This window comes from Phocoena sinus, chromosome 2 (genome assembly GCF_008692025.1).
Source record: "Phocoena sinus isolate mPhoSin1 chromosome 2, mPhoSin1.pri, whole genome shotgun sequence".
Lineage (NCBI taxonomy): Eukaryota > Metazoa > Chordata > Mammalia > Artiodactyla > Phocoenidae > Phocoena > Phocoena sinus.
This window is the reverse complement of record NC_045764.1, coordinates 140,577,095-140,594,185: the sequence shown is the minus strand read 5'-3', so window position 1 is coordinate 140,594,185 and position 17,091 is coordinate 140,577,095. Positions and strand designations below refer to the sequence as shown.

General features: G+C 34.5%; 1 protein-coding gene across 1 annotated transcript in view; it reads right to left on the bottom strand.

Annotated features, from left to right (window-relative positions):
* SYNE2 (spectrin repeat containing nuclear envelope protein 2) overlaps positions 1-17,091 on the bottom strand; it is a 317,234-nt gene that overhangs the window by 204,426 nt on the left and 95,717 nt on the right. The window contains 10 exon segments of the mRNA XM_032621163.1: positions 1,875-2,048; positions 2,348-2,506; positions 4,910-5,083; positions 7,049-7,198; positions 8,048-8,212; positions 9,909-10,096; positions 10,367-10,445; positions 11,944-12,106; positions 12,962-13,074; positions 13,677-13,841. Of these exon segments, the coding sequence (XP_032477054.1) occupies positions 1,875-2,048; positions 2,348-2,506; positions 4,910-5,083; positions 7,049-7,198; positions 8,048-8,212; positions 9,909-10,096; positions 10,367-10,445; positions 11,944-12,106; positions 12,962-13,074; positions 13,677-13,841 (1,530 nt within the window).

The following is a 17,091-nucleotide window of genomic DNA, read 5'->3' as shown; positions in this document are numbered from 1 at the left end:
AGACATGCTAGCCCTGTGTGCCGGAAGGGGGCTGCTACCACCCATGTGTCCCAGGAGTCCCAGGGGGTCTCAGGGCAATACCTGGCAGGGCAGGGATTCTGCTTCTGCTGTGAAAATGGATCTACTTCACTAAATGCCAGAGACAAAACGGTGGAAATCCCTGGCCTCAGATTCTAAAAGGAAGATGGTCAGGGAGAGGAAAATGGTGCAAAAACTGACACTGTAACTCCTCTCTCTGGTAGAGGAGGGGCCTGCGGCCTCTGCTTTTTCTTTTTCTTCCCTTTCCTCAGCTGACCATATCTGTCCTTTTGAAATTCAGCCTAATGATTACTTAAAAGAACAACTGACTCTTAAGTTTAGTTCAGCACTCTCAGCATATGGGAGTACAAGAGAGGAAAAAAGACAGTGGGAATTGGTCAAAGCTGGTGGCTGGCAAGGTGCAAGCAGCATAAGATGGCTGTGGGAAAAGCAATGCTGAAATACCTGATATTAGGGTCCAATACAGTTAACAGTCCAGAAAGCTAGAAGAGGGTTGAGCCCAGACAAGAGAAGGAGACCACAAGGAGAATGGAGAGGCTCCTGTAGGAGCTCCTTTTCCTGAAAAAACTGTACACAGTAGCGCTGGCAGTATTGATTGACTTCATCATTTTTTTTTAAATTGAAGTAAATTTACAATGCTGTGTTAGTTTCAAGTGTACAGCAAAGTAATATACATACATATATATTCTTTTTCAGATTCTTTTCCATTATAGGTTATTACAAGATATTGAGTAGAATTCCCTGTGCTATACAATAGGACCTTGTTGATTATCTATTTTTATATAGACTTAATGTGTATATGTTAATCCCAAATTCCCAATTTATCTCCTCCCCCCATACCCCACCACTATCCCCTTTGGTAACCATAGTTTGTTTTCCATGTCTGTTAGTCTATTACTGTTCTGGATTTACTTCATCTTTATCTCTCCCAAAATGCCTAGCTCATTTTAAATGTGCAATAAACTTGTTAAATGCCGAATAAATGAATGAAGGAAAGAACACATATTTCTCTACCTGTCCAACCTCCAAGGGTAGAGACCTTGTTTTACTCTTATTTCATATCCCCAAGTACCTCCAGTGTTAGTTAATAGTGAGTCGGCTTTGGACACGTCTTTTTTTTTAAGTATAATTGATTCACAATATTATATTAATTTCAGGTGTACAACATGATGATTTGATGCTTTTATGGATTACGCTCCATTTAAAGTTATAAAATAATGGCTATATTTTCTGTGCTGTACAATATATCCTTGGAGCTTATTTATTTTATACACAGTAGTTTGTACCTCTTGATATTGATACATCTTAAGCTGCCTATCAGACCATGAAAAGTCAACCTAAAACTGTCTCCATACAAAACACTATTGGATCTTTAACTGCTGATAAGCATATGTTCATAAGTAGCTTTTACCAACACATTTTAATAATAAAGGCTTTATTTTACATTTGAAGAATTTTAACGACTCAAAGTTTCTTCACATACCTTATTTTCATTTATTGGCAGCTGGATAGGACTAGAATTATTATGTCCATTTTATTTGATTTAAAAAGCCAGAGAAATTAAGATTCTTGCTCAATGTCATAGAAGTTAGCCGTGCTTTTTACACTATACCACTGAGTTCATTCATACAGTAAAATGTGAATTTAAAAAAAATCTTCGTTTCAATTTTTATTTTTAAGAGTTTCTGGGGAACAATGTATAAAAGTTGGAAATTTTTTAAAGTTATAATAACTTTGTTATAATTACAGTGATGGAAACATCTTGATTTCAAATGAGGTAGATTTATATCTACTAATGATAAATGTCCTACATTTGATGGCTGAAAGAGCCGCACCTTGTATTTTGAAATTAGTCCTCTCTGGCTCTCTCTTTGGCCAAGTAATTGTTCAGCCCTTGTAATGTATGATTCAAGTTCCTTCTGTGAGTCTTCCACCTTCAGCCTGACATCCAGGTCTGGGGAAACATCAGTTGAGTTCTTCAACACTGCTACTAATTTTACCATATTGATCTGTGATGACAAAAAATTCTCAACTTAACACTTAGCCCAACTTCTTAGAAAACTCATAAGTTAATAAATATTTTCTTGAGTAGCAACTCATATTTTCCCACTAGACATAAGAACATCCTACTTATTATATTGATTTTTCCAACATGCTCTAAATAATAAAGAAATAAAATATAAGGCAAAATTCATATTTTACAAAACATTTCCAAACTACAAGGCAATCCCCCCCTCTTCCCTGCCCTCTCACTGACCACTCAGTTTTAAAGACTAAATTCACTAAATAGGGAATATTAAAGAGAGACCTGGACTTTCTCTTTAGCTTCTTGAATCTTTGCCTGAAGCCCAGCTGTGATCACATGCTGAAGAGACTCCTGGCTTGAAACATTTTGCACATCCATTTGTAAAGTGTCTTCAGTTCTAGACACAAGCTCTTCATACATAGAGCCTTTGGCAATAAGATGCTATTAAAACAAATTAAAGTGCGATCACTTAAATATTCTGATTATAAATATTCTTATATTTATATATTAAATAATTATAAATATTTAAATATAAATATTCAAATAAATATTCTGATTATGTTAAACATTAACCCTAACAATCTCATCAGGAAATCATAAAAAGTTAACTATTAATCCAAAATGAGGCAAATTTATAGTCTAAAAAATGTTATTTTAAACATTCATTTTGAAATTTTATATTAATATAATCAGATTCTGAGCAACCGTCTTTTATAGATTTTTTTTATATACTAAGCACTTCAATAAAATAAAGACTAGAAGAAATACAAAGCCAATAGAGAGAAAATAAGTTGAGAGAGTAGTAATAAACCTTAAAAAGAAACTGTTGTAAGTCTAATCAGCCAGAAGGGAGTTCAATAAATGTTACCGGAGAAAATGGCTATTGGAAAACACCTTTTTAGAACCATGCTTTATACAACATACCAAAAATAAATTTCAGATGAATTCGAAAATTATATATAAAATATGAAGCTAGAAAAGAAGAAATTATCCATGAAAATGGATCTGCTCCCTGGGTGCGGAGGGCCTTTTTAGGCATAAGAGACAGAAATGACTAAATAAGTACAAAATTTTTCTATGTGAAATAAAATAAACAAAAGTCAACAACTGGGTAAAAGTATTTGCCACACAAATGAAAATGGGTCCTGATTCAGAGAGCTTATAAATTCAGTAAGAAAAATACTAAGATCCCAAAGATAATTCAGAAAATACAAAAACAGATATAATTCCAGAAACAAATGGCTAATGAATATATGAAAGACAGTTCAATCTTACATGTAATCAAATAAGTACAAATTAAAATAATGAGTTACCACTTTTCAGTTACCAAATTAACAAAAAAAATTTTAATTACAACTCAGAGGTGGCATGGGTATGATAAAATAGAAATTATATTGTGTGATATCAACTATGTTGATCTTATTTATCTTAGAGCAGTGGAACTATGGTGATTTTTATTCTCCTCTTTATATTTTTACACATTATTTAAATGTTCTAAAGTTAGCACGTTCATTTGTAACTTCAAATTTTTCTATTTTGAATCATAAAAGTAACAAAAGCTCCTGTAAAAAACTCAAAGAATGGAGAGGTATACAGCACATAAAGAAAAAGTTCCTCTTCTTCCCCATCCTTCCCTTAACTGTCATTTAATCAATCATTCACACATTCATTTTAAAAATATTTACTTTATATCTACTAGGTACCAGGAAGTGTACTAAGAGCTGGGCATAATGCAGGACCAGGATACACAGAGTTAGCTATTTGTATATGCTTACAGATATTTTTCTACAGATATAAATGCATAAAGTTTAAAAAAGCAACTGTTTTTAAAAATACTAAAAGGATCGCATCACCAATACTGTTCAGCAACTTGCATTTCTTATTTTACAATATATCTTGATCCAACAAAGATCTACTTAATTTCTTTTTAATGGAAGTATATTCCAGCTTGTTTGTGTTTTCACTGTTTATAACAGGGATCATTGTTATAGCTTTGAAATATTTTTTAAATATTGAATTTCTCATTTCTTACTCATTTATTTCACTAAAATTAATTCCAGATACAGCAAATAAATAAATACAAAAATAAAATTAGAAAAGCACTGGCAGATGGCACAGGTAAGTTTATATAATATTTTCAAAGCAATAAAAAGTATTACTCTTATAAACACAAAATTCTACATATACACCTTTCAGAAACGTAGATTTAAAAGAATTATACAAATGTTCCTTTATCCCAATAACTTTCCATCTGGTTGTAACTTATGTCATGCTCTATAAATTTTATAGCCGAGCTGGAACTCAGTAAAACCTCAACTGTAACTCCTTTCCAGGGAGAACTGAGCGATATTAAAATACACTGTTGCCTCATTGCTTTTCAATGAGTCCACTGCCTGAGAATAAAGACAGAACAGAGTTTTAACAACATTCATCCCCACCCTGCATCAGTTAAGGAAGGGAAAGCTTAACATGGGGTTGATCTTTCAAAGCATAGGTTGTATAATCTCTTACATTCGCACTGCACTGAGCTATAGGAGACTGAACTCACTTACTCATCTCATTGCCCTCTGATACAAGAGAATATTTTAATCTCCATCCTGTAGCTGGGAAAATTAGTTCAAGAATTTAAAATCCTAAGGTATTATTAGTCTTCAAATCTATCCTCTGTCTTCAAGCAAAATCACAGCAAATGAGCCAGGGTTGAGATTCCACGCCATTTTTTTAAAACCCCAACAAAGAAAATTCTAACAGTAGTCTTATTACTGTTTCCTTTAAAACTTTTTATCTTAATACATAAGCCTACAACAATAAAAGCTGTCTTTTAAATACTTTTTCTACTCATACCTGCAAAGATTCTTCCACTGAGGTATCTACATCACCTTGTAGTCTCAGAAGATCCAAAACAGATGTGGTTTCCGCCTCCCAGATTTTCACTTGTCCAATCAGTTTTTCAACCTCTTCAGCCACTTTCAGTGTCCCTGTAAATTCTTCATTTTCTTTTTCATGTTCTTCCCCAGCCTACAACATTCAAAATTATCACTATGAAAATGGTACCATTTACATTTTAATTTTCAATTTAAAAAAGTTATATCCCGGGCTTCCCTGGTGGCGCAGTGGTTGAGAGTCTGCCTGCCGATGCAGGGGACACAGGTTCGTGCCCCGGTCTGGGAAGATCCCACATGCCGCGGAGTGGCTGGGCCCGTGAGCCATGGCCACTGAGCCTGCACATCCAGAGCCTGTGCTCCACAATGGGAGAGGCCACAACAGTGAGAAGCCCGCGTACCGCAAAAAAAAAAAAAAAGTTATATCCCTATAGTGAATTAATTGAGCAATGAAAATCTCAAAAACAATGGCTGTTTTTTAAACTCAATGTTTTAATATTATCTTTATAAAGTTTAGTTAAAATGCATACTACAGGGATATTAGCTCGGTGCTTTGTGACAGCCTGGAGGGGTGGGATAGGGAGAGTGGGAGGGAGGGAGACGCAAGAGGGAGGACATATGGGAACATATGTATATATATAACTGATTCACTTTGTTACAGAGCAGAAACTAACACACCATTGTAAAGCAATTGTACCCCAATAAAGATGTTAAAAATAAATTAATTAATTAATAATAATAATAATTTTTTTAAAAATGCATACTAAACTATCATGTCAAAACAAATAAAAAATAAAAACAAGTGCTAAGTCAACATATTTTAATGATTTAAGATCTACTGTTTGGACAATGAAAACAGTACTTTATGATAGCATATATAGCTTTATTTTTTTTTATTAATTTTTATCGGAGTATAGTTGCTTTACAATGTTGTGTTAGTTTCTGCTGTACAGCAAAATGAATCAGTTATACATATACATATATCCCCTCTTTTTTGGATTTCCTTCCCATTTAGGTTACCACAGTGCATTAAGTGTAGAGTTCCTTGTGCTATACAGCATGTTCTCATTAGTTATCTAAGCATATATCACTTTAAAAATTAAAAGATTTGTTCACAAAAATTTTCTTAAGGATGATATCATCCCTATCAGTTACTATTATCTCCATTTTACAGATAAGAAGATTAGAGCTTAGAAAATTAGGGTATTGACTCTATAAACACATTTCTAAAACTTGTATACAATTTAATTAAATACAGCTATTAGCAATAGTAGTTGTGAAACATCAGAATCAAATTTCCACAAAATTAAGCCTTTTCCCATTAATAATCTCTCAATATGCTACAGGTTGATATGCTACAGCTTTACATGACAGACACATTCTTAAAGTTGTTTTTAATCAGATCATATTTTAAATGTATGAGAAAAATATTCTATATTCTTCTATTCTAAAAGCATATTGCACAATTTCAGATTTTTCAAGATCTTCTATGATTATGTCTTTTCACAGTGGGAAAACATGGGCACTCCATCATGGCAACTGGCCAAAGCCAGTTAAAAATTACTTTCTTTAAAACTATGTAAGTTACTATTCTGAAGGAGGCACACTTCCAAAATCATAGGTGTTACACCTTACACGTGTATGATTTTTTTTGTTGTCGTTTCTTTTCCATATTCTTATCTATAATCTAAAGTCATCCTCTGAATTACCCAACAAAGCAAGAAATAAAGATTTTATTTCCCTCCATTTTACAGAAAGGAAGCAAGACACAGGCCACGGGCTAGCCTAAAGCTGGACAATTTCTGAATACTAGTCAGAAGCAATCTGAAGAAGATATCAACTCCATCTCCACAGCTCAGAAGTCATGACTGCTTCTGTGTGTCTGCAAACTCCCCAGTGAGTGAGACACCCAGGGCTTTAACACTGAAGACCACTGCGTGAGGGACCCACTTGAGCATTTTATTGGAAAATGACCATACTTTAAATGTTATCTAATGATCCCATTTACCACTGTTTCAACAATATGGTTTTTTCAAAAGAAAAACAGCAAAGTTAAATTATTTCTATGTACAAATGAAATACATAAAGTATGACTATTTACCATAATATTCTGACTGTGATTTTCAGGAAGTTCTACTGACATATCTGTTGAAAAATCAGCAGTTAGGTTCGCTTCTTTAGATAGTTGAGTATTTCCAGAATTGTCAAGAAAGGGCTCATCTTGCTTTTTTATAAGGGGCAGGTTCATTTCCTATGAAAAATTAATGTCATGAAATATAATGTTTACATTTCTATGCTAAGATATATGATTAAAGACAATAAACGAACATATTCAATATATTTTTCGGATATATCAGTTAGTAACAACGTTATAAAATTTCCCATACAACACCTCAGTCTCAAATTGTTATGAATAAGAAATAGAATAATTTAATAATTCAAGTTCAAAAAATTATTTATTAAAGGTATGCTTCTATGAAGCACTACACTAAATATAAAGATAAATAAAGCTTAGTGTATGTTCTCAAGGACCTTGAAATCTAGTAGGCAACAATGTTTAACGTTATTCTTTAATGGTAAATGAATTTCAACTAGAAATCTGTATGCTGTATATCCACGCAAAAACCTGTACATGAATCGTTATATCAGCATTATTCATAGTAGTCAAAAAAGTGGAAAGAAGCCAAATGTTCATCAACTTATCAATAAATAAAATGTGGCATATCCATACAATGGATTATTATTTGCCGATAAAAAGGAATGAAGTACTGATACGTCACAAGATGAATGAACTTTGAAAACATTACACTAAGTGAAAAAAGCCAGAAACAAAAGACTACGTATTATATGACTCCATTTATGTGAAATATCCAGAATAGGGAAATCTTTAGAGCTGGGGACATTGGGAGAAAATGAAGTGACTGGTAATGGGTACAAGCTTCTTTATGAGGTGATGAAAATGTTCCAAAATTGATCATGGTCATGGTTGCACAACTCTAAATATTTCAACTGAAAACCCCTGAGTTATGCAGATTAACTGAGTGAATTGTATGTATGGAAATTATATCTCGATGAAGCTGTTACCAAAAAAAAAACTTACAAGCTGAGTTTTTGTAATAAACTTTCTCCATCTTTTATTCAGCCTCTTCAGTTCTTTAGAAATAGATGATCCAACTTCATCATTGCTGACTTGAATTAAGAAATTTCCCACTTCATTTAAAGTAGTATGTTCTAGATTCCACTGGGACAGTGTCTCAAAGGGAACCTACAAAACATATAATCAATGTAATATTTTAATGACATACTATTTGTCTTTTCATTATTTATAATAGATCTTCACCAAGGTTGACTGTAAAGCAAAAGTGACTGTGAGGGGGCTTCCCTGGTGGCGCAGTGGTTAAGAATCTGCCTTCCAGATGGGTCCCTGTCAGGGGACATGGGTTCGAGTTCTGGTCTGGGAAGATCCCACATGCCGTGAAGCAACTAAGCCCGTGCTCCACAACTACTGAGCCCACGCATCACAACTACTGAAGCCTGCACGCCTAGAGCCCGTGCTCCGCAATGAGAAGCCACCACAGTGAGAAGCCGGTACACCACAACGAAGAGTAGCCCCTGCTTGCTGCAACTAGAGAAAGCCCACGTGCAGCAACGAAGACCCGATGCAGCTAAAAATAAAATAAATAAGTTTTATTTTAAAAAGTGAGCGTGAGGTTTTTGCAGAGACTTTGACTCTCCCTATTGGTTGAGCGCTTCATCCCTGATCACTAACTGGCAGGCGCTGGCTGCCTGTTATCACTCTTGGTCCCGGACTTTCAGGAAGCATCTGATCTTCTATCTTTCTAAGTGGCTAATGAGCTTACAGCAAGGGTTCTCAGACTTTTTCAGTTCGTGGCCCCCTTAATGTCTCAGTAATTTTTTCATGGATTTCCTAGGCTAGAAGAATTATCTAACATTTCTCATTGTTAAGTAGGTCTAAACAACTTAGTAGTAATTTGTGTGGTGTCCAGCAGACAGATTTTGCTTTGTCTCCCTCAGATTTTAAATTACTTTGAGAGTTCTTTTTGGCAACTCAGGTCATCTCAGCACAGAGTTTGGAAATTCTAAGGCTTAAAGTGCTATTTCCTCAGAGAAATGTGAATTTTAATAAAAGGACTTTAAAGACAGAAGAGCTATTGAAAGCCAAAGATGTGAAATTCTGGTATCAACAGAGGTGACAGGAAGAAATAATGATTCACTCAAATATTCTTTTTGTACTCATATACTTATCAGAAACTTTACTTTCATATGAACAGCCTGTTTTCTGTTAAGTAACATTAGCTTCTATTTGGAAAATGTTTAATCTGAGAGGCTGTCTACATTTATTTACAACAGAGGAAAACAAATGAAAGAAAGAAAAACTACCTCAGAGAATAATCATAAAACAGGTTATTACATAAATAGCAAACAAAACAACAGTGAATTACTCCAAAATTTCTTCTATAATTCTCCACATAAGTAAGCTATTTTGTTTTTCCTCCTCCAGAAAGTCAGAAATGTTTTAGAACTGAAAGGTATGCACCCAAATAGAAAAAAAAACTTTCTAAAACATTCATTTATTTTAAATGTATCTATAAGCTATCTACTACTCCACATCTTTTATTTCCCTTCCAAGGAACTTAGCAATATATCTTCCAAAATCTATACTATGTATGTAAATTATACCCCATTAAAGCTGTGTGTGTGTGTGTGTGTGTGTGTGCGCGCGCACGCACGCGCACATATGTGTAAAACCTATAACAAAGAGAAAAATTCCTTTTAGCAATTATATGAGAAAGAAACTAAACCCTTTCCAAAACTTTGGAGGATTTTTCCGACAGTCATGCTTACTTGTTCCTGGCCTCTCATTTTTGGATTGAAAACGAGAGTCTCCAAATAAAATGAAAAAAAGTAAAATTGAGCAGGTGCCATTAGACTGAAAATACCTCTTTCATCTGTTCCTTCTTTGTTTCCTCAAAACAAGCCTTTAGTAAACGAAGCTTTTCCACATAAATTGTCCAACATGCCAGAACTTTTTGTAGAGTGGACTTCACATTATATATATTTTTTCTATACACGCAAAAATGATATTCCACCATTGTATATTGTTTACTAATATTTGGATATTGTCCAGCTATAAGGTTAACAAAACAAGAAAGCAATTTAGAAAGCAGTTTTTCATTAAGAGAATAATACTGCTAAGAGAAATACTCGCATACTAATTGACAGTGGTGAAATAAATATGTACACTAACAATATTAAAAGTGGATGAAAGAATTTTCTAAAGAAAACACATATGTAAAACCAATTTCTAAAACATTAAGGTACATAAAGAAAGCAAAACAAATGAAATGCTATTTTTAAGTGATGGTCATTCCATCAGAAAGTAATTGTATAGCTTTACCCAAATTCTTATGAATTTCTTCACATTTTTGAAAAGAGGTTTCAAGTTGAGCTAAGAACTCTTTTTCTTCAATAAATTTCTGGGGAAAAAATGAAAATAAAACATATTGACAGTTTTTATTTTTAAAAATGTGTCAAGAAATCCAGATAGACATATACACATTGATGAGCACTTAGGCACCAAAATTTCTTTACAGTTTTAATACTACATATTTGGGTAGGAAAAGAAGAAGAGTAGTTCACGAAGAGAGACAGTTAAGTTCTAAGAGACGTAAGCAATATATAGGTATGAGGCCTGACAGCTTATCTTAATGCAGTGACATAGTTCTAAAACGGTTTTCCTCTCATGAGAAAAGGCAAGTATTTATAGCAATTTCAACAACTCCTACCATACATATTTATTAATATTGCATAATTTATATCAGCTTCTCTTATCTCATATGCCTTTATTAATATTGAATAATTCTTATTAGGTATGTTAAGTATGTTATAAATAGATACAATCCATCACACAAAAACCTTGAGAAATACTATTACCGAAGTTATTATGTGCCTTAAGCTAGTAAAATCTATGGAAAAATAGACAGTTAATTAAAAACTCATTGTACACTTATGTGCCAATGATATGATTATTCAAATGGAAAAATGAAAAATCAAGGTAGGAAAAATAAATTAAAATATTCAAAATCTAATCTAATACAGAATGATGATTCCTGTTTAGGAACGTACAGTATTTAAATCATAAATTGTAAATAAATCTTTCTTCATCATGTTTTTCCAATTTTTACACTGAAGTTTACAATCTTGGGTTTTTCTTTTTGGCCCTCATTCCAAAAACAGAGAAACAGGGAATTCCCTGGCACTCCAGTGGTTAGGACTCAGTGTTTCACTGCTGTGGCTCCAGGTTCAATCCCTGGTCGAGTAACTAAGATCCTGCAAGCCACGCAGTAAGGCCAAAAAAAAAAAAAAAAAGAAAGAAAGAAAGAAAGAAAGACAGAGTAACAGAAAGAAGGGTAATAAGTAGAAATGACACAGCCACTCTGCTTTAGTGTTAATTTACCAAATAAACACACACATTTAAATCATTTGCAACATTTTTTCCCTATAAATTGCAAGAGCTAAACCCCCTCCCCCAGAAAGCCTCAAGACAAAACACAGTTTTTCCCACTCTTAAAACTTGAAAGGCTAAGATTAAAATGTTCGAAGAAAAATTTAATTTTTGACTAAAACCATAAATCTGAGTGGGGAAAAATGTTAAACAAGATGTCCAGTAAGTGAAAGTAGGAATTTTTTTAAAGGAAATAACATTGAACATTGAAACTTTCTCTATTATGTAACTTAGTCCGGTTAACTCAATCTCTTCTGTTGTGCTAAATAATGTTTTCTCTTTCTTACTCTTCCCAGTGTCTGTTATTTGCCTACCGGTAATTCTTTTCTCTAGGCAACGTTTAAGCTAATGAAAGCTACCAAGAAAACTCATCTCAAAACCTGAAAAGGTAAGGGAAATTGTGCTAAGGAAAAATGCAAATCCAGCACCATGGAGAACAGTTGTCTGAGACATGAAATAAAGCAGCTTACATGCCAGTCTTCCAGCAATAATTCCACAGATTCTTTGCTCCCGTATTTGATGTTCCAAACAACCAATTTTGATTTCACTTCATCTAGCAAACCAAGAACTGAGCACTTATAGTAATGAAATTCTAGAAGTGGAATGAATTTTTCCCCCGAAATGTTGTTGATTCTGGAAGATAGTGCAGGTTTTAGAATTTAATTTAATATTGTTGGCCAAATGTGAAAAATCCGTTTGGCATTTTTAAAAATATTGGGGCTTTAACTTTTTCTTTTAAACACATGGAACTCAAATGAATCCTCATATATTTTTTTAACAAAGTAAAACAAACATTGTGACTAGATATAAAACAGCTATTTCTAAGATAAAAATATCTAACAGAACATTTTCTGAAGAAACTATTCCCCTATTGAGAAATTCTATAATAAAATGTTAATCTCTAAAATACTTTACTAAACTTGAAAACTTCCATATAACTTAATGCAACTGTAATTTCAACATTTCACTTTAACAGCTTTCATTATTAAGGCTAATACCCTCTTAATATCATTCTAATAAGCTGCTTAAGAATAATGAGAAAAGAGAAGATGATGTGGACAACCACAAATTAAACAATCTTCATATCTGTAGTTTTTCTGAGTTTATAAAGTGCTTTCATATACCTCCTCTCATGTCACCTAGTATCCTTGTGAGACATGAACACAGTGATTACCATTACTCTGCATTTACAAATGAGGAAACATACAGAAAGACATAGTAACTTGGCCACAACCAAGATAAAGAGCTCAGTTTCTGACTATACGTCCAGAACTTTTTCCACCACCATATCCTACCAGGCAATAAAAGAGGAAGTACGTTAGCATGATATAATGTTACTATTACATAAAACATGAAGGAACTGTTATCAAGACTTAAAGACCTATTATCAGAAATTATCGAAAAATCTGTATTTTCTGGTCCCTACAGCACCATGTTAGTGCTCAAACACAAAGGTGTCAGCAGTTGTGAAAGGGTAGTGATACAAACCGTCTTTTCATTTCCTCCAATTTGTTAGGTGGTACCAATGGCAAATGTTTTTCATCTCTATTTTCAAATGTCAGGAGAGTATTCAAATGACAGTCAAATTTATCCATCAGACTCTGAAAAGAAATTTAGCATGATATAACCAGATTTATTGCCAAACACTGTAATTGAAGGCTTGTTAATCTCATTTGCTCTGTGCACGCACTGCATCTTTTTTCAAAACAAAAATCATAAAGCCCTTTCATTTTTAACTAAAATGTTGTAAATAAATATTTTCATCATAAATGTTTTAAACTGGACCATTTTACAGAGAGGCAGACTGCAGTTTCTCTGGTAACAGCTTTATCAAAATCTTTTGTTTTCAGATGTATTTTCCATTCCTTTGTGGGCTCAAATGCTATAAATCTCACCTATCAAATTCTATCATATCATTTTAGTGAGAACCCAATCTTCTATGATTTAAAACAATCTCCCCTCTCCTTTTCTGCCAGACTTTACAGAGTCCAGACTTTACTGGACTCTTCTTATTGTTTCCACCTTAAACTAGCAGAATGCTCGTCAAATAACTGAAGCTATCTTTTGGGACTCAAAAATCTCCACGGGAATCACCTAAACCATCCTCAAATACCCACTATACTTCCTTCCCTCCTTTCTAGGAACATCTTCCTCAAGAACAGTTCCTAACAAAGCACATATTTTTCCATGTTTCTATTCCAACCTGGAATAAAGTCATTTTCTCTTGCATTAGAGCCATGGCTTCATAATAATCCTGGGAGGCTGGCAAATCTTCATCTATAAGCTCCTCCACCCCCTGGAGCCAAGTTTCTATTTGATAGAGAGGTGAGGGCAAGGCATGATTCAACTCTGTCTTCCACACATTAATCTGAAAAAAAAAAAGGAAAGATGTTCTTCAGTAGACACCTCTATAGTTTATTTCTTCACATACGGCATGCTTAATTCTTTAAAGAATTCTTTTAAGACCACTCTTTAAAAATAGTATTTTAATTCTCTGATCTGTTAGACAAGGAAATCTTGATCAATAGGTAAATTTCTTAGTTCTAAGTATCAGTTGGCTAGCTGCTAATCGAGAACATAATTTGTTCAAAAGTAGAAGAGGGCACAAGAATAAAAACAAACATTTTGATAAATCCATAATGAGTCATGAGAGGGAAATTAGAAATAGTTAAACCACCCCTCGAAGCAGGGGTAGACTGTACTAAATGACCATCAATTGAAATGTTGTATGCCCTTGTGTTCTCCGACATTACAACTATACTTCACAAGCAGATTTACAGATTACTTTCCTAACGAGCCCTAATCATATATTTACATTAGATATCTCTACCATATCTCCTGAATATCTGTGCTTCACCAAATCCCCTGCCCCCCAATCCAGCCAACCTCCTCCTTCCTCAGCCTTCCCAACACTCCTTAAATACATGAGTCACATAAATGCCAGCTACTTATTGCCCCAAACCCTGATTACTCTTCCAGGTCTTCGCCCTTGCTGCCCCTTCTACCTGGATTTTCCCCTGCTAAACAACATCAAAACTCACTCACAGAGTCCCATACAGGATAAACCCAAGGAGAAACACACCGAGAAACTTAGTAATCAAAATGGCAAAAATTAAAGACGAAGAAAAATTATTGAAAGCAGCAAGGGAAAAACAACAAATAACATACAAGAGAACTCCCATAAGGTTAACAGCTGATTTCTCAGCAGAAACTCTACAAGCCAGAAGGGAGTGGCATGATATACTTAAAGTGATGAAAGGGAAAAACCTACAACCAAGATTACTCTACCCGACAAGGATTCAGATTCCATGGAGAAATCAAAAGCTTCACAGACAAGTAAAAGCTAAGAGAATTCAGCACCACCAAACCAGCTCTACAGCAAATGCTAAAGGAACTTCTCTAAGTGGGAAAGACAAGAGAGGAAAAGAACCTACAAAAACCAAGCCAAAACAATTTAAAAAATCGTAATAGGAACACACATATCGATAACTACCTTAAACGTGAATGGATTAAATGCTCCAACCAAAAGACACAGGCTTGCTGAATGGATACAAAAAAAAAGACCCATATATATGCTGTATACAAGAGACCCACTTCAGACCTAGGGACAGATACAGACTGAAAGTGAGGGGATGGAAAAAGATATTCCATGCAAATGGAAATGAAAAGAAAGCTGGAATAGCAATACTCATATCAGATAAAATAGACTTTAAAATAAAGAATGTCACAAAAGACAAGGAAGAACACTACATAATGATCAAGGGATCAATCCAAGAAGAAGATATAACAATTATAAATATATACGCACCCAACATAGGAGCACCTCAATACATAAGGCAACTGCTAACAGCTATAAAAGAGGAAATCAACAGTAACACAATAATAGTGGGGAACTTTAACACCTCACTTACACCAATGTACAGATCACCCAAAATGAAAATAAATAAGGAAACAGAAGCTTTAAATGACACAATAGACCAGATAGATTTAATTGATAATTACAGGACATTCCATCCAGAAACAGCAGATTACACTTTCTTCTCAAATGCGCACGGAACATTCTCCAGGAGAGATCACGTCTTGGGTCACATATCAAGCCTCAGTAAATTTAAGAAAATTGAAATCATATCAAGCACATTTTCTGACCACAATGTTATGAGATTGGAAATCAATTACAGGGAAAAAAATGTAAAAAACACAAACACATGGAGGCTAAAAAATACGTTACTAAATAACCAAGAGATCACTGAAGAAATCAAAGAGGAAATCAAAAAATACCTAGAGACAAATGACAACAGAAACAGGATGATCCAGGGCTTCCCTGGTGGTGCAGTGGTTGAGAGTCCACCTGCCGATGCAGGGGACACGGGTTCGTGCCCCGGTCCAGGAAGATCCCACATGCCACAGAGCAGCTGGGCCACTGAGCCAAGGCCGCTGAGCCTGAGCATCCGGAGCCTGTGCTCCGCAACGGGAGAGGCCACAACAGTGAGAGGCCCGCGTACCGCAAAAAAAAAAAAAAAAAACAAAAAACAGGACAATCCAAAACCTATGGGATGCAGCAAAAGCAGTTCTAAGAGGGAAGTTTATAGCTATACAAGCCTACTTCAAGAAACAAGAAAAATCTCAAATACACAATCTAACCTTACACCTAAAGGAACTACAGAAGGAAGAACAAACAAAACCCAAAGTTAGCAGAAGGAAAGAAATCATAAAATCAGAGCAGAAATAAATGAAATATAAATAAAGAACACAAGAGCAAAGATCAATAAAACTAAAAGCTGGTTCTTTGAGAAGATAAACAAAATTGATAAACCATTAGCCAGACTCATCAAGAAAAAGAGGGAGAGGACTCAAATCAATAAAATTAGAAATGAAAAAGAAGTTACAACAGACACCACAGAAATACAAAGCATCCTAAGAGACTATTACAAGCAACTCTATGACAATAAAATGAACCACCTGGAAGAAATGGACAAATTCCTAGAAAGGTATAACCTTTCAAGACCAAACCAGGAAGAAATAGAAAATATGAACACACCAATCACAAGTAGTGAAATTGAAACTGTGATTAAAAATCTTCCAACAAACAAAAGTCCAGGACCAGATGGCTTCACAGGTGAATTCTATCAAACATTTAGAGAAGAGCTAACACCCATTCTTCTCAAACTCTTCCAAAAAATTGCAAAGGAAGAAACACTCCCAAACTCATTCTATGAGGCCACCAGCACCCTGATACCAAAACCAGACAAATACACTAGAAAAAAAGAAAATTACAGACCAATATCACTGATGACTATAGATGCAAAAATCCTCAACAAAATACTAGCAAACAGAATCCAGCAACACTTTAAAAGGATCATACACCATGATCCAGTGGGATTTATCCCAGGGATGCAAGGATTCTTCAATATATGCAAATCAATCAATGTGACAAACCATATTAACAAATTGAAGAATAAAAAACCATATGATCATCTCAATAGATGCAGAGAAAGCTTTTTTTTTTTTTTTTTTCCAGTACGCGGGCCTCTCCCATTGCGGAGCACAGGCTCCAGACGCACAGGCTCAGCGGCCATGGCTCACGGACCTAGCCGCTCCGCGGCATGTGGGATCTTCCC